General features: G+C 34.5%; 2 protein-coding genes across 2 annotated transcripts; both read right to left on the bottom strand.

The window, feature by feature from the left end:
• Nucleotides 1–4448: 4448 nt before the first annotated feature.
• On the bottom strand, nt 4449–11998 carry LOC127791018 (uncharacterized). The gene is made up of 3 exons (XM_052320751.1): nt 11888–11998; nt 7954–8178; nt 4449–4758 (listed from the first exon to the last, which is right to left on the bottom strand). The coding sequence occupies exons 1-3, from the start codon at nt 11996–11998 to the stop codon at nt 4615–4617; spliced, it is 480 nt and encodes a 159-aa protein (XP_052176711.1). The 3' UTR covers nt 4449–4614.
• LOC127789889 (glutamate receptor 3.3-like) lies at nt 11524–13509 on the bottom strand. Its single transcript, XM_052318960.1, has 2 exons — nt 13148–13509; nt 11524–12567 (listed from the first exon to the last, which is right to left on the bottom strand). The coding sequence occupies exons 1-2, from the start codon at nt 13181–13183 to the stop codon at nt 12262–12264; spliced, it is 342 nt and encodes a 113-aa protein (XP_052174920.1). The 5' UTR covers nt 13184–13509; the 3' UTR covers nt 11524–12261.
• Between the last annotated feature and the right edge of the window lie 8654 nt (nt 13510–22163).

Below are 22163 nucleotides of genomic sequence, written 5' to 3'. Positions count from 1 at the left end.
CCTCTTCTTCTTCTTCCTGCAACCAGCGCACCAGTGGCGCGGCCGAGCTCCACCGGCCGCCGCCTCGACCAGCAGCACCACCGGCCAGCCCCGCCTCCAGCTCCGCCTTCCACGACTGTGCGCGCCACCGCTGCCCCATGCCGCCGCCGCTGCCGATTGCTCCGTGGCCGCGGCTTCTTCAAGCCGCAGCTGCTCTTCGTCGGCCATGGCAGCGGCTGCCATGGCCGATTGGCCTTCTCTCTCTCTCTCTCTCTCTCTCTCTCTCTCTCTCTCTCTCTCGCGGCTGAGCTCTCCCCCTCACCCGATCTCTCCATCTCTCACTCTCAGCTCACTCCCTCTGTCTCTCCTCTGCTCTTCTTTGCTTTCCATTTGACAGAAATGGCGTAGCCTCCAAGCATCGCCCACAGCCACAAAATAATACATAAATTAATTAATTTAATTTATTAGTTTATTATTATTTTAGTTATATTATTATTCTTATCATTTTTATTTTTATTTTTTTTTTTGGGATATTACACTTCTCCTCCCCTCTCTCTCTCTCGATCTCTTGGATCTCTACTTCCTTCGGCCAAGATTGCTGCCAATTTATAGGCAGCCATGACTTAAGCTCCACGATTTCTTAAGATTTTCCCCTCAAATCTTGCTGAAAATTTCCTCAAATCTTGCTGTCATACTCTCAAATCTCGCTACCACAATCCCCCTATTTTGCAGCCAATATCTCGGCCATGAAGATCTCACAAAGGTTGCCTCTACCATTCACGCACATATGCATGTGCATATATATATATATATATATATATATACAACTATTTATTACACTTTAAATTAAGAGAAATTATACATTAAACCCCAATTTTATCATAATATCACTTGGCAACTCCATAATTTCAATTATACCCTCAAACACTGGATTAAATTACATTTTAATACTGAAAACGCAAAATTAATAATTTCGAAACTTAGTTAAAAAGGACAATTTTTCCCCAATGTCCTCATCGGGCTGTCGTTTTATTCTAAAACCACTGAAGGGTTGCTCACTACATAAAACCGAAGCCCTCCTAGGGATCCGTTGATTTTTCGTGAGTCTCCTACAACGATTCGATTTTTTAACCTAAATGGCAGCTGTATTTTAGCTGTATCGAAAACTGTTCCCGATCCAATTTCTCTCGACACCATAAATCATATCTTGGGATGCTCATCAATGCCGTATAATTTTCTTTAGATAATTTCACTCCGAGACATTCCCTGCAGTTGATTTGGTACTTGAAATTACTATAAAATCAATTTTTCGATATTCTAAACTCATCGAAATTACGTGGCATCTCACATGAATATGGGGTATTACAAAGAGAGTCATATTATAAAGTCATATATAATTCATCTTTAAATAGATTTAGTTTATTGTACTCTTAAATCTCTAAATTGACATTTTATTTATTTTCTTTAATAAATAAAATAAAATAATAATTTTCTTATAATTATTATTTTGTGTACACAAGAATATTTAATTTTCTTGAAATTGTATTAATAAAGATTGGTAGATTTTGCATATTTTTGAAATTTGAAGTTCCCAAGATTCTTAATTCTTTTCAATTTATAAAATTTTTAGTTACAAAGGCATCATAACTTTTGCCCACACAAGGCCCAAAAAGCAAGCCCACCCGAACAATAAATGACTTTCAATTTTGTATGGAAAAAAACAAAAAAGATGATTTCATTCTATTGGGCCCTCCGTTTAGGCTAGGAGAATAGATCATGAAGACCCATTAATCTTGACTTGGCCTAAATACTGGTTTTGGATTGATCTTAACGTCGAATCCTCTCATTACATGCATACATAATAATTAACCCGTTTAATTGAAGCTATCATCATAAACACTTAGTTCTTCAACATATTGTAAGTTTCATTAGATATGTTGGCATGTAGAGAGGGAGCAAGTCCTATTGTACGATTAAAATAGCATTCATGTCTAAATAAATTCAATTTATTATTCTTGTAAATCTATTAGCAATGAAGGAATTTGTACTAAAAATAATGTCTTTAAAAGACATCTAGTGATAATTTATATTAAATATTATTATACATAATATGTGTAATATATTTAATAATATACTATATTTTATCCTATATTTTTAATTATAATATAGGTATACTATATTTTTTGAATTTTAAATAAATATATAATTTTATTTTTAAATTTAAAAATAATTTTTTTCTTTTTTTTCCTTTTCTTTTTTAGAGACAAAACATGAAAAATGGATAGTATTTTTCATGTTTTGAACTTAGAGATTATTTTGATTGAAAACAACCAAAACAACAAAATAAATGCATTTTTATTATTTTAAAAAATTAAAAACTAAAAATGACCTAAAAATAATAAAAAAAATGCAACCTTACTTTTTCATTATATTGTAAATTTCATTAAATATTTGGTTATGTAAAGAAAGAGAGAAACACAGGATTTCTAATAATATGCGAGTTCATTAATGTAAATACTTAGGTGATATTTTTTTCGTATTTGAATTTTGAATTCATTTTCAATTTTGTATTTTGAGTATTTATTTTGAAATTGTTGAAAACGAATTCTTTGTATCATTCCGAAAAAAAAAATTTAAAATAAAAAATTAAAAAACACGTTTACTTTAAAATTTTCAAAAACATTTATTTTATAATATATCATTCAATAAATTTGATTCAAAAGTAAATTGTAAATATTTATTAATAAATTATAAATTTAACTTAAAAATTTAAAATATAATATAAGAAATAATTGATAATCTAACCGTATTTAATGCATTAAAATTACAAAGTACTTTTTAAAACCATTTTTAATTTAACTCAACTATTAATTTCATGATAAATTTATTTTTAGATATAAATTGAAATCTGAAATTAATTTTGAGATTTAGATTACCCACAACATAAATATTAAAAAAAATTATAAATCATAAAATAGTAAAATATTAATTCATCATCGAAATAATTCAAAATTTTAAAAATATCATTGAAAATAATAATAATAATAATAATAATACATATTAGCATGTAGGATGGTGGTAGATCTGAGCAGGCACAAGGCAAAAATGACCAGCAATGGCAAGTGTGGATAATAGATTTGGGCGTGGTAGGCGATGGTGGCGACGGATCTGGGTGGTGGCGACGATTGCAATGGCGGTGGAGGGCGATGGTTGTCGTGGATGGTAATGGCAACTGAGCTTGAAGAGAAAGAGATGATAGAAGAGAGGTGGATGAGAAGAAGCGTTTTTCGTGTTTTGGACTCAGAGTGTCTTTTGGCTGAAAACAGCCAAAATGTGATTTCAACGTTTTGAGTTTTCTATGTAAATTTTGTGTGTTTTGCCAAATGCATTTTTAAAAATGGGTTAGAAAACAAATTTTGAATATTTTAAAAAACTAAAAATGAGAAACGAGTTGAAAACAAGGAGAACAGACCCTTACTTTTTTTACAATATTGCAAATTTCTTTAGATACTTTGTTAGTAATACGAGAGTTCATTAATACAAATGCTTACTTTTTCATGATATTATAAATTTCATTAGATATTTTGTTATGTAAAGAGAGAGAGAAAGAATCCCACTCTAGAGTCATATAATTCATCTTTAAATAGATTCAGTTTATTATTCTTTTAAATCTCTAAATTGATAGTTTATTTATTTCTTTTAATGAGATAGTCCAAATATATATACTATATGTATATGTGTGTATTTTTCATGTATGGCCTAGAGTACAATATAGACTCTAAATAAAGCCATTTGAAATATAACTTTCTTATGTTTATTATTTCACATAAACAAGAACATTTAATTTTCTTGAAATTGTATTAACAATTTAATTTTTCAAAATCAGTAAATTTGATGAATCCTTTATGATTTTAGATTGATCTTAACAACTAATTCTTTCATTATATACATACATAATAATTAACTCATTTAACTAGAGCTATCATCACAAACACTTACTTTTTCAACATATTGTACGTTTCATTAGATGTTTTGGCAAGTAGAGAGAGAGAGAGAGCTCATGTTTGAATAAATTCAGTTTATTATTCTTTTAGATCTCTCAACAATGAAGAAGTTTGTATTAAAAATGATCTGTTTAAAAGACATCCAAGAAAAGGATCTCTTTAAAAGACCTAAGAAGGGTGCCAAATAATTAGTCATCTTCTTGATTTTTTAAATTTATTTTTTAAAACGATAATGTTTCGAGAAAAGATTATATCTAAACGATATGACACACAAAATCAACATTTAATGCCATATAATAAACATGATCTTACAGCCATCACATAAAATCTTCCTTTTACCTATAATAAAATTTTACGATCACATAAAATATCAAAGTTCAAACACTTTTTTATTTTAACTATCCTATATTAATTTTATGGATAAAATCCTCATAAAAGCAATAGAACTAGAAGAGATGGAAGATATACAGGCCAAATACGCGCAATATAACCTTGTTTATGCAAAGATATAAAGGCAAAGGAGAAGGTAGTTAATGCAGGCCTTGCAAATGCCTTATATATGCAACTTCTATGTTTTAGACAAAGATAAGTAAGAAACAGATAAAAACTGCAAGAAATTACTAGCACTTTCTTACTCAAACTCATCACCTTCTGACTCCTCTGCATTATCAGCTTCCTCATCATCTGCATCATTGTCATAGTCTTCTTTGTCGTGATCAACTGTTGTTTTCCCGATCACAATTATGTTGCTATTTGTCTTTCTGATTTCACTGCACTGAATAAGAATTTATATCGACCTTAGTAAAAACCGGTCATTGAGGAGAGGCTTGCGGAAAGAAACTGTGTTGATACATCAGGTTATCATATGCCCACTTAAGAAGAACAAGAAGAAGAACAAATAAATGTGAGTTTTTCCACATACGTACAAAGTTTTGATTGATTCGTACAGAAGTGCCAGACAATAAAAGTAAACCGTTACATGTATAGTTAACAATTTAAAACTTCTGATAATTGTACATCTAATAAGGCTACCCTGAACCTCAAAGGCATATATGAGCAGCAAATCTGCCCAAAAACAACTTTGAAAATATTACAGGATGTTTATGGTTCAACAAGTAACACCTTAATCAAAATCACATTCGAGTCTAAAGTGACTGAAAGGGGCAGCACAAATCTATTTTAACACACAAGGGTGCCATACTTTAGACGATAAGACAATAAGCTTTCTTCAGTAAAAGGGTGTTTCAGCAAATATTGCAGCACCTACATGCGCAGAGATAAGCAGGAAAGACAAGTTCAAAATATCTGCATGCTAATAACACCATATAAGAAGCCATTAAAGCGTTTCTAAGCTACTTCTCCCTTTAATTCCAAAATAATAATATCTAAGCATAGATGTGCATGAACTAATCAAAGCTGACCTTCAAATGCAACGGTATGCAACCATTTCCTGAATAACCCGCCTGTTGTATTTACAGAAATGCTGGAACTCCTGATTCAGCACCTTAATCCATGTTTCTTAATTCACACACAGAACCATAAAGGCTAAAGTAAAAATGAAGATCCATATGTTACTTCCTAAATATCAAACATGGATGTCAGATGCCGGTGCAACCCACCCTTACTAGTTTCTTTCAATTATTTATGCTTTCGTGTCCACCTTCTTGGTTATGAAGGTTGCTCCAACTAGTAACTTATCTTTCACCATCAATAATACATCCATTTTGAAAATTCACTTGAACAAGATGGTTATCAGCAAGTGTTCAGTATTGCATATTCTTGCAAGTTTGCCATGTGTACAGCCCCCCCCCCCCCCCCCCGGCTTCATCAAGGCAACTGGTGAGTCAAAGTTACACCAGAAAACTACCCCGCAGTTCAATCCCCCATCCCCATAATGAGGAATTTAATTATTAAATTATATTTTTGATATTAGGATTTAGGCTTTGTTTAAATTTTAAAATTCAGATTTAATGTTTTTATTTACTTTTAGTAGATTTGTTTGGATAATTGTAACTTGAAACTGTATGGGTTGTTTAGTGGTAGAAAACAACCCAGTTTTCTGAAAAATTTCTCACAAAGAAATGGAAATTTAGATCTTAGAAAAATTTTCTAAAATAGAAAAACCAGATTTTCAATTTCCAAAATTGAATTAAACTCAAAAACTTCTAAAAAAACATCTTTCCAAATTTTCTTTACTAATTTGGAGATTTGAAAATCGCAGTTCCTGCAAAATTTTTCCCAAATTATCTCCATCTCCTTCTCTAACACAAGTTGCACACAAAATAGAAGTAAAACCCCCTCCCTTTTTTGAGCAAATGTTCCAATTTTTTAGATTGTAAATTAGTTTTCTGAACTTCTAATATTTGAATGCATTTTTCATACTCTGTATAGAAAATGAAAACTAAAGATTTTATAGAAAAGGTTTTAGTTGAACAACCCCTATCTTTTTTTAGTTGAACTTCAGCCAACAAACAGTCATTAGTGATCCAATAAAAAAATGTTTATTGGATATAATTATTAATTTCTCTGTAAAGTCTCACTCTACCTCTCAGCTTCCTCTTCTCCAAATTTCTTCTTTCCCTCATGATTTCATCTATTCTTCTCCAATTTTCTGCAAATAATTGTCGGTCCCACATCAATTAGTCTATTGGGAATGTCTTAAATGTATACTAGGGAACTCTTTCAATAAGTACTTTTTGATGAGAATTCATATTTCATAGTGTTACATATACACAACAATAATCCAAAGCCCTAATCTCACTAGGTGTGGGTGTTCCATATACATATGGACATATATATATATATATATATATATTCATAAGTATAAGCAAAGCAAATATGATGCTACAAGGAAACAACCATAATGAGGCTTGAACCCATTACGAATCAGCATAAAGCACCAAAAAGATCCATGCATCCATCAGGCGAAAAATTCGTCCAAGAATTGTACAAAATAAACTGATAAAAAATGAAGCACTATCTTTCCCAAACCACAGAGTCCCTACGACCAATGAATATAATAATCTATAAGCCCTCAAAAGCTCTATTGTACCTATCAGGCATTTACACCAAATCACCAAAAAAGTGACTTGCATCCTATGCATGTCCTTGCCTTCTATTTAGGCAATCCTACCTCCAACAGGGACAAATTATTTAAAACTGAAAAAGGTATAAGCCACTGCACCCAATAAATAAAATACACAAAACAACAAACCTGCGGTGGGCAGTAAAATACATGAAATGATCAAAGGTAACAATAAATCCAAATAAGCAAACCAGACAAAGAAGAGCTCCACAAAGGCTTCCAAGAAAAATCAGCCCTCACCAAAAGCTCCAGACAGGAAAAGAACACAAACTCATTTTTCTACCTATTGTCCAGTCATAAACATACCAAAAGCTCGATCACAGAGCTAATTTTCTGTTCTAGGTAATTATGCCTAAATTTTGAGAAATAAACAAGGTGATCCGAATTAGATCGAAGAACACTCACCTCAACCACCTCATAAAGCAGAAATAACCAGGAAAATACATCATCACGCCCACTCCCAGTCATAAAGCAGCTACATGAATGGAATTTATGAAACAATTTCACAGAAGAAAGAACCACGCGTGTGGAATCGATTCCTTACTCGCTAGATAGAAACCCAACTCTAATTGCCCTAATACACCTCCAAGCAATACCGAAATAATTGGACATCTTCCAGAAAAGTGAGATACAGCTAAAAATTTATACAGAACACACAGCATCAAATTGCGCAATTCCATAGAGTGACATTTGGGGATCTAAACCCCAAATGACTGGTTCCCAATTTGGTCTAGAGCAAAAGATTCCACCCGGAGCCAATAGCTACATAAGAAAGGCCTCACAGTTGAGTTCTTATCGCTATATATCAAGGAACATACAAAGCAAGTGCACTGTGTATAATAGGGTGTGTGCGTGAGAGAGAGAGAGAGAGAGAGAGAGAGAGACCTTGTCTTCGAAATCGGACTCTTCCATGGCGAGGAGGAGGTCGTCGTTGTGGGGTTGGGGCCACTGGGCGGGGAGCAGAAACGACGTCGGAATCATCCCCGTCGACCACGGATACTGCCTCATGAACGCCGGGTACTGCAACATTCTCTCTCTCTGTCCCTCCCCCTCTCTCTCTGTCTCTCGATTGAATGAAGTTCGTGTTTCCAACTCCTCCGCGTTTAGAATCTATATTATGCGTTAGGTCATACAGAAAATATGCATACACATATACATATATATATATATTATATTTGAACTATCTTATTAAAAATATACATATCATGAGAGTATTAATATTTAATTAAAATAAATATAAATCTTTTTTTCAAAAGCAAAAAAGATTTATATTTAATTAAAATAAATACTACAGGAGTATTAATATATATTTTTTAAAGTAAATATATATAAACTCCAAATTAAATTAAATCGCGAATTTATGCATTTAATGAAGTGGTACAATTTATTTTACCATTCAATAAATGATAAAGACTCTAATTAAGCTAAAGAGGTAGAAGAATACATGCATGCAACAATAATCCTGAATCCTAATTTTATTATGTATGGATATTTTTCATATATATGGATATATATTTATTTATTTTTTCATATATATAAGCAAATATGATACTACAAGGAAACAACATAAATAAGGATTGAACCCATTAAGAATCAGCACAAAACACCAAAAAGACCAATGCATCTATCAGTCGAAAAATTTGTCCAAATGTTGTATTTTACCTACTAGGCGTAAGGGTCAAATCACCGGTTAAAGTACCAATTAAAGAACTAATTATAGTATCAATTAGAAGTTCTAGTAGAGTATGGATTGAATATTTGAATTTCTAAAATTATAACAAATTCATAACACCATCAAATTAAAAATTAACAGAGTAACTTGGCGTCCACAATTTTCTAACATGAACTTCGATTTATAAACTTGGAGTGGTGAGGCGTACATGTTAATCCATCTAGAAAAAAAAAAAATCATAGTTTAATTTGCTAGCTCAAGCTATGATAAATTGCTAGTCTACTTGTGAATTTGATGATGTTGAGAAAAGTCGAGGCCAAATTGGAGAAGATTTATGAGGCGGCATTGGCTGGCGGCCGTGTGGAGGAGGAGGTGGAGGGGTTGATCGGGTGGTGGAGGTAGAGGAAAATGAGGAGGTTGTTGGGATTTTGCAGCAGGCGTCCGGGAAGGGGTTCGAGAGGATCGATCTGTCGGGAAGGCGACTGCGTTTGATACCGGAGGCGTTTGGCCGGCTTCGTGGGTTGGTCGCGCTCGACCTGTCATCAAACCAACTTGAGGCAAGCCTTATAATCTTGCTTTGCATAATTTCAAAGGGATAATTTGGACCTTTAATTAAGAGTATTACTTATTGAGCTGCTCTGTTATGTGGCTGTTAGGATTAGCTACTGCATTAGGACATGAGAACTTCTGGAATGGTTTACTTGGAACTGTATGTTGATGCTGACTAAGTATGAGCGTTGGATTGAGTTTGGTTAACCTGAAACCCAAAATTTATCACCCTGCTAAGAACTGGGATGTTTTTGCATCACTAAGATTAATATCAAATTCTCTAGAACATAAATTTAGCTTTATCAAATAACATGTTTAAGCATTGTTCTTAATTATGTTTTTGGTGAACATATATTATTTGTAACCTTGCATCTGTTTCAAATAAGTTATAAATACAAAAGACAAAAGTAACATGGTCAAATTATTTAGAGCTTAAGTTTAGCTTTATCAAATAACATGGTTAATAATGTTTTTGCAGTTACATTAATTCGTAACTTAGCATTGGTTCAAATAACTTGAGTTGAAAACACAAAAGCTTAAAAGGAACATTTGTTTTAGTTGTCTATGACATTCATTAATTAAAAACAAATTAAAGTATGAACATAAATAAAACTAAAATCATTAATTTCCATTTCTTATTTTGTTTTCTGAAATTATATTTTGTTAGTTATGTAAATTTTTAGGGCAATTTAGTAAGTAATTAATGAAATTGAAAACAAAAATTTATTATTTTACTTAACGTTGGGTTAGAGAGTTAACTTTATATTACAAGTCCAAATTGAATAGTTTTGAATGTGGTTAAGAATTGATAAAATGAAGAAGAATGGAGAATAAATGGCTGAGAATTTTGCCAAGAATAGGTGTAATAATTCGTAAGGGGGTACAGCTTCCATGTTGTCTGGTAAAGTGCTGTAACAGGGTTACACACATTAAATTAGAATATCAGAGACACGACATGCATGTTTCTTACACAATTTGAATGTACCACTAGGGTATGCTATCGATTGGAATTGTACCAAACATGTTATCGTTGCACTTTCTCAACTTTGGTGCCTGTCTTTTTACCCCCCGGGCCTATGGGTAGCTGGCAATCTACTAGAGAGTGGTGAACCTAACACTCAGGTTTGAAATACATATATGGCGCCTATGGGCATAGTTTGGCTATGGGAATGTTTGTCATCCTTTTAGTTTGTGAGGAGAGAAAAATGCGTTTGAGGTGTTTATGATCTTCTTTTGAGCAATTTGTGCCAGTTCTCTAGATAATATTACTTTGGCCTTGGTAAAAATGAAATGAAAGGAAGAAAAATACACATTTGAGCATTTGCTACTTCATTTAATGCTTGATTAATTAAAACTAAGCAGCATTAAGCTTTCAAGCCATCTGTTCATGTCTCTGTTATTTGAACTGTGTCAAGTTCTTTTGTGCTAGTTTCATGCTTGGAAATGTTTTACTGTTTCCAAAAAAAATTTCCAGTTATTCGGCAGTTATTTTCATACAACTAACTATTCATGTTTACCATGATACCATCCCTTACCTTCTTCTTCCTTCAGTTGATAGTCTTTTTTTCCTCACATCGAGACTCAGTTCAACTAGGCTTACTTGACTCGATGGTTAGAGCGTTACTTTTGTATGGAGTCATTATGTTTCAGCTCACTTTTTTTTGACTCGTGTAGATTTGAATTTTTGTGTTGCTTTAGTAGTGTGTGTAATTTTTTCCCCTCATTCATTGAGCGTTTTATTGCAAGGACAATCTCAAAAGTCCTGTATGTTTGGTTCTTACATTCCAGTCAGTATTATTCTTGCATATATTATACAGTTTGTCTTTCACCAGTATTTTATGAAGACAATAGAAAATTTAACATTCCTGGGTTTGAAAGGGTAAACTAGTTCAATTAGGAGTGATAATTGTTCAATTTACCATCGGGGGTTTAGTTTAGTTTGCGAGATGGGCATGGCCCCGACCAATACTAAAGGTAAATTTTACCAAGGGTAATTGTTCAATTTACCATAGGGGGTTTAGTTTAGTTTAGTTTGCGTTGTCAAAAGGATACATTTTCCGATTGGATACTTAAAAAAGGAACCAGAGGCATAGACGTTATTTACCAAGGTGAGGGGAGACGTTGAAGTCGATCAATTAGTAAGCAGGAAAGGTGTGGAAAAAATAATGAGGTTTGCCTATTGCTATAGTTGCAGTTGGAGCTGCATGAAAGGGTGAGGAAGCTCAATGCTCTAGTCTTCACGAATTAGAGAACTCCCCCGTAAAATTCTAGAAGTTGAGGATGCAAAGTCATGCTTCTTGCTCTAGTCTAATCTTTGTTCGCAGAAGATGCCAAGATTTCTTCTATTGATGATTTGGCCAGATATGTCTTGGCCTTGAGGTTGTAAGAATTTTAAGTACAAGCTATGGTTAATCTCCTAAAAAGATTTTGGTTGTTGCTAAATGGCCTTGAGGCTGCTTCCTGTTGTATCGCATGCACTGGCGAACAGTTCGGATGAGAAACACTAGCAGGGCAGCAAGAGCCCGGAACCTGCTCAAGTTGAGCTCATTGCGCTCAGGCCTTCTTCCCCTCTCCGATGCACAACCATGCTTGCAGAACCACTTTCTCGTGTAGCTCCTGAAGTTTCCCGGTCTCAGCAAGCTTGAGGATCGTCGTGGACATGTCAACAGCTAGCGGAGAGTCTTTCTGAAAAACCCGGTTATGTTGCATTTACAGTAAGCCATTTAGGGTGGAAATTCTGTCAATGATCATATCATCACTTGAAAATGGCATATGCCATGAAATCTGTTCTTTTTCGCCTTCTAAACATGAGGACAAAACCTCAACAATGAACATCAATTTGTTGATGTAATGTATGAATGAATGGCGTATAAACTAAAGTAAATGCTCCACAAAGCGGCTTTGGATAGTTAATTGTGCGAAAGAAATCATGTAAGTGTGCATCTGCTTAATCTAATTATAAACGAGAATACTTACAAATCCCCTCCCCTCCCACTCTTTGTGAATGGCTGCCCGACAATACCATAATTCGTCTGCCTTGACAGAAATAATTCTACATATGGAAGTTCATCCACAATAGCTGCCACTCCTCTGCTTGGTCCTAGCCGAAGTGCTTTCACGTATTCTTCAGGGGAGCCAAGAGAAATGAGTCCGGATCCAGATATGTGAAGACTCGCTGTTAAATAGCTATTAAGCAAACGAGCCCACTTGATAGCCAATAGGCCTTGCTTCCGCAATTGGGCTGTCAATTCCCGAGATGGAAGATGAAAGCGGCTGGACTGTAAGGATTGAAGTCAGACTTAAAGCTCAATAAAATGCTTCAGGAACGAAGACAAAGGAAAAGAAAGGTTTCCTTAAGCTCAACTACTCTTTGCCCATTATTGTAAGCGCACGCTTCTTTTATTTTTGTTCAGACATAGCAGATAAAAAGCAAGTAATCAGGAAATAAGTGAAAATGTGATCTTAGGCTTTGCCTAGAATGGAGTTGAGAAGCTGAACCTGCACAAATAGAATGAAGTTAAGTATTCACGGGTGACATGTTGTCTATAGGGACTGCGCTCAAGTCAAGTATTAAACATAATCAAAAATACAGTTGAAGGTTGTAGCACCCCTAAATGTAGACATTTTAATACAAACAATATGAAAACAGAAATGAGCTTTCAAATATCAATGATGCTTACATTACATGACCTCTTTTATCACTGAATTCAAACTTCTCTAGGGCTGAACCCACACAGATATCTACATACATACTTGGTGTGCATGATTTCTAGGTGAATAGATGTGTTTAGTGAGTTCACCACCAAGTGCACACCCCAAAGACAGTGGATGCGAGTTCACAAAGGAAAATGAAGTTACCTGTAATTGCCCCCATGAAAACGCTGCAACGTACATCCTCCACGATCAGATTGAGATTGAGCTCGGTACCATTGAGATTGAGTTCACAAAGCAAAGGACTTTATATGTTATATCCTTATCGCTTACAATTTTTCTTTTCATGTAAGGCGAAGGACTTTAGTACCATTGAGAACGCTCGGCTCCTCGTTGATATCAGAGGCCGCGGCTTCCATGGCCGCCTTGGCAACTCTCCCAATCACAGAATCGAAACTGAAAATCGCGCCGACATTTACAACTGCAGCCTGCAGGCCTTTGACAGCACACGGAGCGACCAAGAAGGATCAGCACCAAAAGGGAAACTGGCGTTATCTTGATCTTCATGGTCGAGCCTGAAACAGAGAGAACACATCCAAAGCTTGTCTTTTTTGTAGGGCTTTTAATAAAAATTATATATTATTTGTGTTGTATTTTATCCACTGAAACATGTCGTTCGTCCGATTATGGTTAATTTATTTATATTTTCTTCTTTAATTTAAAAAATAATAAATAGTTAGAAAACTGAAATACATCTACATTGGTTGGGATATAAAGCAGAGGACTTTATATGTAAGCACCCTCGCCCGGATATCCCAACCGCCCGGTCAATTCGAACGAGAGCGCCTACATAAGAGAAGAGAAACAAACACAAGACAAAAATACCCTGACATGCATACATACGAAGAATACAACAGCGGAAGCAAAACAATATACATGCACGCCCTCAAATACCCTGCTGGGACAGCAGTCAAAGAGTATATAAACATATACTAACACCTGTGCCGACAATAAAAGATACAAGGAACAACCGGGCACAGTAAAAAATAAGAGTCAAAAACTTCTAACAAAACATCAGAGAAAACGGGGGCAACTAACTGTACACCCTACCGACATGGCTGGCTGCTAGGTGGCGCGGTCCTCGCCCTCAACTTTAGCTTTACTCTTACCTGGAATGATGGAAAGCAAGGTGAGTCGCAAGACTCAGCAAGTTTATATGAAAAGGAAGACGGTAAATGAAACAGAAGAGGATATCACCCCAAATATAAACCCACATGTACACACAAGCCATGTGACGCAACAACGCAACAGTGCACCATAATAAAACACATATCGGTCCTTGGGGCCCACATAAAACACCTGGCGCCCAAGTCCCATACCAACCTGCCGCTGCCCTGGACGGTAACAAATACCTCCAGCAAACGTGTGCTCACTGTCCCGGGGCGGTACTCCCGTCACCCGTATCCTTGCCGGTACTCCCGACAGCCAAGCCATAAGCTCCCTCGGAACGGTACTCCCATCCGAGAACTAATAACTACCAGTAACCATGCAATGCATATAAAATGCAAGGCGTAATGAGCATCAATGTGATACAAGGCGCCCATACATCCAGGCATCAGGCCATGCTCCGCCCACGTAGTAAATCACACGCGATGCATATGCCCGTGCTGGATGCAACCTGACCAATCTAAAATGTCCGTGATCAAGCATAACCAAATCATGATGATCCCATTATGCAGCCTGTACCCATGTGCATACCAAACCATGCAACAAAAATAAAATAATCAGGCATGCTATAATTACATAACGGTAGAGTAGGTCCGCAGTGCCTGACACCGGTCAGCGGTCAGTGACCAGGAGAGACTATCTGACAGCCTAAAATAGACTGTACAACGGTTACACCGTTACCGAACAGCTAACCCTCGCCCCACTGCCCAACCACTCTAGCCAATAAATAACCGAAAATCTAATAATAATACCCGAAAGCTAAGAACCTAGCCTCGGGTGAGTACGACATCATTCCCATAGACTTGGGGGTGATACAAACCCCCTTAGGTAACCAACAAATAATACCCTCGAAACCAGGTTAATAAATTAAATTATTAAACACACCGTTTAAATTCCATAATTTATTAACAACCAAATCCAATGAAGGGAGGTCAAATAAATTGACATCGAAAGAATCGACAATGAGAGTATATAGAACTTGCCTTTCCGGAGATAGCCTTAAGCTCAATTTGACCAAACACGGTCAAAGTTATACAAACTGCAATATTCCATTTAATGACAAAATTAATAAAATTGGGCTCCAAACGAAATTTCAACCGCAGAAATTATTAATTATTAAATTAATTACATACCTGGATATTTAAACTAGGGATTAAACGAAGTTTAATCCGATTTTTGAAGCCCCAAAATCTTAAATTTACGTCGCGCACGCTGCTGAATTTTCTGTCAAAATTTGCTCACTGTTTGAGCAAAAGAAGTGCCCGAATTCGGGCTTTAAAAAGAGGCAAAAGGGGCGGCCCACAGCGCGCCACGTGGCGCGCCCAGCAGCTGCGCATGGCTGTCACCGCCTTGCCCAAAACGACGTCGTTTTGGGCAAGGGTTTTGGCTGAATCAGCCAAAATTCCTTCACAGCGCGCGCGCACCCACGGGGCTCGAACCCGCGTCTCCCCGCTGGCAATCCTCGCGCGCGACCACTGCGCCACACGCTACTTTTAACATATATATGCCTCCTATTAATTTTAAACCCATCCCAGCTCAATTTCACAGATCTCCTTTGAACCCCCATAGTTTCCGTGAATTACACACACACACAAACCCCAATTCCTTATTATTTCACTTTCGCCCCACAATTTCCAGAAATTCCTAAATAACAAAATTAATTATCCTAATTTCTTATTTCCATAAAAACCACATAATTTAATTTTATTTAACCACAACCAATTATTTTACTATTTCTTTTAATTTAAATTACTCCAAAATTAATTTAATTTGCTAAATACGGGCGTTACATTATATGTTATATCCTTATTGCTTATATTTTTCTTTTCATGTAAAGCAAAGGACTTTAGTACATAAAAGCATTTTCTTTGTGCATAATTTGGTGGGGAACGTTTACCAGTTTTTTATCCAATAAGTCAGAATGCAAATATTAAAAAATAAATAAATTTGTTCTTTTTAAAAAATAGTAAAGTCAAAATACATATTTTACCTCGATGCACCCAATGGAATTTATCATCATCGTCGTTAAAGTTCAAGAAGGGGTTAACCTGCTTGAATTCTTCACTATATACCCTTTGTCATCAAGTAAGTTTTGAAATTGCACCAAATAAAGAGTCAATGAAAAATGGATCAATTTTTATAATTTTTAACTTCAAAGATTGAGAGAAAAATGTTTGTCTGAAGGTAAAGTTTTAATAATATGTTCTAATAACTCGTGTAATATATAGATTCATATATAGACACATACGACATTGAAATAATAATTGTATTTCCTTGCAAGCATATTAAAGAGGATAGATTTACTTTAGTTTATTATGGTAAATAGAGATAAGGATTACTAGGTTAAGAATGTAAGATATTGAAATAATAGTTATGCATATGCGATGTCCTTTTGCTCTCTTTTTTAAGTTGGGATACTCATCCTCCATAATATGTTTGAGGATAAAAGACACGTGATTTTTATCATTACAAAAAATATCAATTGTAGAGATAGAAAAAATCTATCCCTAAACTCTTAAAATTTTGTCTCTAAACTTTTGAGATGGATTTCGATCTGTCTTTGAAACTCCCATCACTAATCAAATAGAGATGAAATAAAAAATTTGTCTAAAAAAATCAACTCAAAATTTTGATAAAATTGGTGGTAAATTCAATCAATTTTTGCTTTTAGAGATGAAATTTTTTCCCACTCTACAGTTAAAGACAAAAAAATTTCCATCTCTAAATTTAGAAACAAAGATTTTTTTCATCTCTAATTGATTTTTAGAGACATAATTTTGTTTTCATCTCTACCTTGATACCGAGTTTAGAGATGAAAATCATTTTTGTCTCTAAAATTGGCCTTCAAAGACAAAAAAAAATTTGCCTTTGATTCCTATATTTGCCGATAGGGCCCGAAAATGACCTAAAACTAATCAATTTGAAGCATGTTAACAATTAATATCAATAATTTCTACATCAATCACACCAATAATCCATAGCATAATAATTAACAAATTACTCCAATTACACAAAGTTATCAATTAAATCAAGTTTCATTCAAAGTATTTAAAATACATAGAAAATATCAAACAAAGTCTATGAATATATGTCTATTCATCAAAAGTCATTATCGGCTTTATCATCATATCCATAAATGTAGTATGTTAGGTCATGATAAGTATTTATGGCTATATCGATTGGGTCAAATTGAGCAATTGGTTGAGGTGGAAACTCTAGACGGGTGGTAGTTGGTGAAGACAATTTAGGAGCATTTGGGTGATCCCAAAGGGTTGGAAAAGTGTGCATATTATCTCTAATGTGACTGCACCTTTGTGGTCAAGCTAGAGATAAGGACGACTTAGGAGTATTTGGGTGATCCCCAAATGTTGGAAGAGTGTGCATATTATCTCTTGTGTGATTGCACCCTCTGTGGTCAAGCTAGAGATCATTTGGTAACAAATGTACACACATATATACATAATTTTAAGAAAATTATGTAACAAATGGCCTTATTTAGAGTATATATTGTACTCTAGAACATGAAGAATGAGCATATATCTTAAGAAGTGGCAGATGAGAGAATGACAAAATCTTTCTTTCAACACTAAGTGCATGATGCTAAATGATTTTAAGAATTCTTTATTTGCGATTATCTATTGATGCATTCTTTCGATTTTTTTCTCTTATTAAGTCTATCGAAATAGTATAGTCTCTCTCTCTCTCTCTCTCTCTCTCTATATATATATATATATATATACACATCATGAATCGAACTACGAGGTCAAACGACACATTCAACAATGGAAGAATCAAATTCCTTTACAGTTATGCAGGCGAGATCGCCAATCGAACTCCCGCTGACAGCAAGCTCCGCTACGTTGGTGGCGTCTCCAAAATCCTTAGCGTCTTTTGTAGTATGATCACGCATTCCAAGCTTAGTTTATCATCAGTTTTGAATCTTCATGTTATCATGTTCAATAGTTTTTAAAGAAATTTATCGTATGGTAAAACACAATTAATATACATCACTGGTTGTATGCATAGTAAAATCACGAATTCTTTAATGTGATCAAGAAAACAATCACAATTTGATATGATCATGAATTTTACGTTGTTGCATAAATTTAGGTTGGAAGATGCGTATGTTGTGCGTATGATCACGATTTAATGAATTTTTTTTCTTGTTTTTAATTCTTTGGTTTGTAATTAATTAAATTGTATTCTGATTATTCATCCAATCCCTTATTATAATTGACCCAATGGAAATATTCATATTAATGGTAAATAAGAGGACGAAACTGTGAATTATATTATTAATGGAAGGCGATGGAGAGCAAAAGTTTCATTTATCTAAACTAATTGAATTGAATCGATTGAACTTGTCAATTTAATTTGATTTTTTTTTTTGTATCGGTTTGATTCGGTTAATTTTTCTTAAAAGTTCAATTTTTAATTCGATTTTTTAGTTGAAAGAACTGAATTAATCAAACTGACTAAATTTTAAAATGACGTGATTTTAATATTTATAAAACGATAGCATTTTTTTTTATTTTATGTGTTTTCTATAAATTACTTCGATTTTTTGAGTTTATTTAATTTAATCAATTCGATTTGGTTAATACAATTTGAGTTTGATTTTTCGATTATAGGTTAGTTCGATTTTTCAGGTCAATCAGTTGGTTCGATTCAATTTTACTCTTCAATTTGACTTAATTGATTAGTGAATTTTGACTGATTTAATAATTAAATTAACCATTTACATACCCTTGTTTACGTCCTAAATGCAATAAACCATGCATGGAAGCTAATGCCGAATCTCCTAAATTAAGTTGGTCGTGGATATAGGGATGATAATCGTCATTAATGAATTTTGATTATTTAGTTAAATTTAAATTTGAGATAAATACCTGAAATATATTTTAACACATTTAGTAAATGAGTCATAATTATTGATTTAAAATTAGAATAAATATAAAAATTTTAATATAAGAATGAGACTAATTTAAAAATAAAATTTGAACATAAGAGTAAGCATTTATGTTAATAAATTCTAATAAGCATTTATTTTGGTGACACTACGTAGATGGAATTCATTTAGGTGGGCCATCCATTTGGGGCAGGCCCATCAATCACCTTGGTCCTTGCCCTACTTATATAAAATCAGCAAAATTTGTGAATTCTTAGTGATTTTAGATTCATCTTATTGAGGAATCCTTTTTTTTTTTTTTTAAGATTTTGATTTATCAAATGTGAATAAATACAAGATAACAAATTATATTTTTTTATTATATATACAGAAGAGAAGAACATAAATTATAGTGAGAAGAACAAAAAGTAAGAAAATCAATCAAGAATTTTAAAAATAAGCAAGATGATCAATATATCATTAAGATTGATTAAGAAGAAGATGGCAGATGCATGTTCTTTCAAAGAGAAATTCTTCATAGATAGTTTTTTTAAAGATTGTTTAGATGTCAAGTAATGTTAACAAACAAGGAGAAAAGAATTAAAAAGATACATCAATGGATAATTGTAGATATATAGAATTCTTAAAATCGTTAAGCATCGGCCAAAAGGGGAGGTTTCACGATATTATCATTTGCCAACTTTTAAAGATACAAAACTACCATTCATATTCAAAAAATTATCTTTAATAAAAAGATTGATAGATTTTGTAAATTTTGAAAACTTTTTTGTCCATATTGTCTCTATATTTTTTAATATAACTTACACAAAAATAAATTTATAGATTGAAAATAACTTTTATGTATGTTTAACATTTTAACACGTTTTATAGATTTTTTATGAAAAGTATAAATTAAAAATTTTATAGAAAATTGAAAATGATTTCTCAAAATCAAACCACATGTTAAATTCCGTACGCATAATTTTTGTGAAGCGAAAAAGGATAGATATAAAATTGAGACTTTAATAGATTCACATGATATAAAATTGAGATTTCAATAGTGGTTGGGAGATGTCTAATTGGGTTTTACAAAACATGAGTTTTTTTTTCCTAACAATTGGATGTAAACAACTTTTGCAATGGTGTGATTAGTGATGAGTTTGATGTAAACTAACAACAATAGTTTATAATGAAAGTGATGATTTGGGGTTATCTTTCTTAAATAACAAAAACTTATTTCACAAGGACAAAATTAGGCTAGACCTAAATATATTGATAGCTGATTTAATCAGGGTCGACTTAAGAATTAGTAGGCCCTTAAGCAGCAGAGGGTAGCGACGCAGTCGATCGTAGCACATGCACACATACTCTCTCTCTCGTTGTCATACACGAGTATCAAACATCGTCATCATTTGAACAGCAATCACGTGTCTTTCATTTCTCGTCGACTACCGTGTCTTTCGATCTCATTGTTCCTATCAGCATCTCCTTCCATCCGTTGTCTTTTCCCGTTAGTGTCCGTGATTTATTTTTCCTGGTTTCTATCTTATTTTTTGATGCCTCATTTTTCTAATATTTTTTCTAACACCTTTTGTCCTTCTTATGGTATGCTACTTTTTTGAGGCTCTAAATCTTAGTGGCCTATATCTTAAGCTGGCCCTAGATTCAACCATCGAAAAAAAAAAAAAAGAAAAGTGATAAATATTTAACACTAATTAAACGACGGGCAAAGGAAATGTGATAAATATTTTATAAATCGAGGGAGATGAATGCAATTTTCAAAATATAACAACATCCTTTTGTAATTAAATTAAAACTAATGGTAATCTCTGCAATTATCGATAAAATATAATTTGTTTGGGGGTAGCGAGGGAGATGGAAACACGAACCTCAATCGAGAGAGAGACAGAGAGAGAGATGGAGGGAAAGAGAGAGAATGTTACAGTACCCGGCGTTCATGCATGAGGCAGTATCTGTGGTTGACGAGGATGGTTCCGACGTCGTTTCTGCTCCCCACCAGTGGCCCCATCCCCACAATGACGACCTCCTCCTCGCCATGGAAGAGTCCGATTTCGAAGACTAGGTCTCTTCTCTCTCTCCCCTCTCTCTATCTCTGTCTCTCTCTCTCTCACGCACACACACTCTTATACATAGTGCACTTATTTTGTATGTTCCTTGATATATAGCGATAAGAACTCAACTGTGAGGCCTTTCTTATGTTGCTATTGGCTCCGGTCGGAATCTTTTGCTTTGGACCAAATTGGGGACCGGTCATCTGGGTTTCAGATCGCCAAATGTCACTCTATTGAATTGCGCAATTTGATGTTGTGTATATATTCTGTATAAATTTATAGCCATATATCACTTTTCTGGAAGATGTCCAAGTATTGCTTGGAGGTGTATTAGGGAAATTAGAGTTGGGTTTCTATTGAGCGACTAAGAAATCGATTCCACACGGGCGGTTCTCTCTTCTGTGAAATGTTTTCATAAATTGCATTCATGTAGCTGCTTTATGACCGGGAGTGGGCGTGATGATATATTTTCCTGGTTATTTCTGCTTTATGAGGCAGTCGAGTTGAGTGTTCTTCCATCTAATTCGGACGACCTTGCTTATTTCTCAAAATTTAGGCATAATTAGCTAGGACAGAAAAATAGCTTTGTGATCGAGTTTTTGGTATGTTTATGACTGGGCAATAGGTACAAAAATGAATTTGTGTTCTCTTGCTGTCTGCAGGGCCGGCCCAAGGCATAGGCCTTAGTGGCCTATGCCTAGGGCCCCAAAAATTTGGGGCACCCACCGCCCAGCAACCCCCCCCCCCCCCCTCACACACACACAGAACAACCCACCTCCCCTCCTTACACACACACAGAACAACCCCCCTCCCCTCCTTAAAAAAATAAATAAATTAGGGGCCTCCAAAAAATACAGCACCTCATTCTCTCAAAAAAAAATCATTTTCGCCTAGGGCTCCACTGGGCCTTAGGCCGACCCTGGCTGTCTGGAGCTCTTTGTGACCAGGGGAGGGCTGATTTTTCTGGGAAGCATTTGTGGTGCTCTTCTTTGTCTAGTTTGCTTATTTGGATTTATTGTTGCCTGCCCACTGCAGG

This window comes from Diospyros lotus, chromosome 14, assembly GCF_014633365.1.
Source record: "Diospyros lotus cultivar Yz01 chromosome 14, ASM1463336v1, whole genome shotgun sequence".
In the NCBI taxonomy this organism is placed as follows: Eukaryota; Viridiplantae; Streptophyta; class Magnoliopsida; order Ericales; family Ebenaceae; genus Diospyros; species Diospyros lotus.
The sequence above is the reverse complement of the archived record's forward strand: the minus strand, read 5'-3'. Positions and strand labels throughout refer to the sequence as shown.

Excerpts from the sequence above, each read along its gene's own strand:
- LOC127791018 (XM_052320751.1), bottom strand. The coding sequence starts at position 11,998 with ATGCAACATAACCGGGTTTTTCAGAAAGACTCTCCGCTAGCTGTTGAC. Across the intron at positions 8,179-11,887 it reads AGGAGCTACACGAGAAAGTG|ATTCTAAACGCGGAGGAGTT; the intron begins GTTCTGCAAGCA and ends CGCATAATATAG. Across the intron at positions 4,759-7,953 it reads AGTCCGATTTCGAAGACAAG|TGCAGTGAAATCAGAAAGAC; the intron begins GTCTCTCTCTCT and ends ATTCTTATTCAG.
- LOC127789889 (XM_052318960.1), bottom strand. The coding sequence starts at position 13,183 with ATGTACGTTGCAGCGTTTTCATGGGGGCAATTACAG. Across the intron at positions 12,568-13,147 it reads TTTCATGGGGGCAATTACAG|TCCAGCCGCTTTCATCTTCC; the intron begins GTAACTTCATTT and ends CAATCCTTACAG.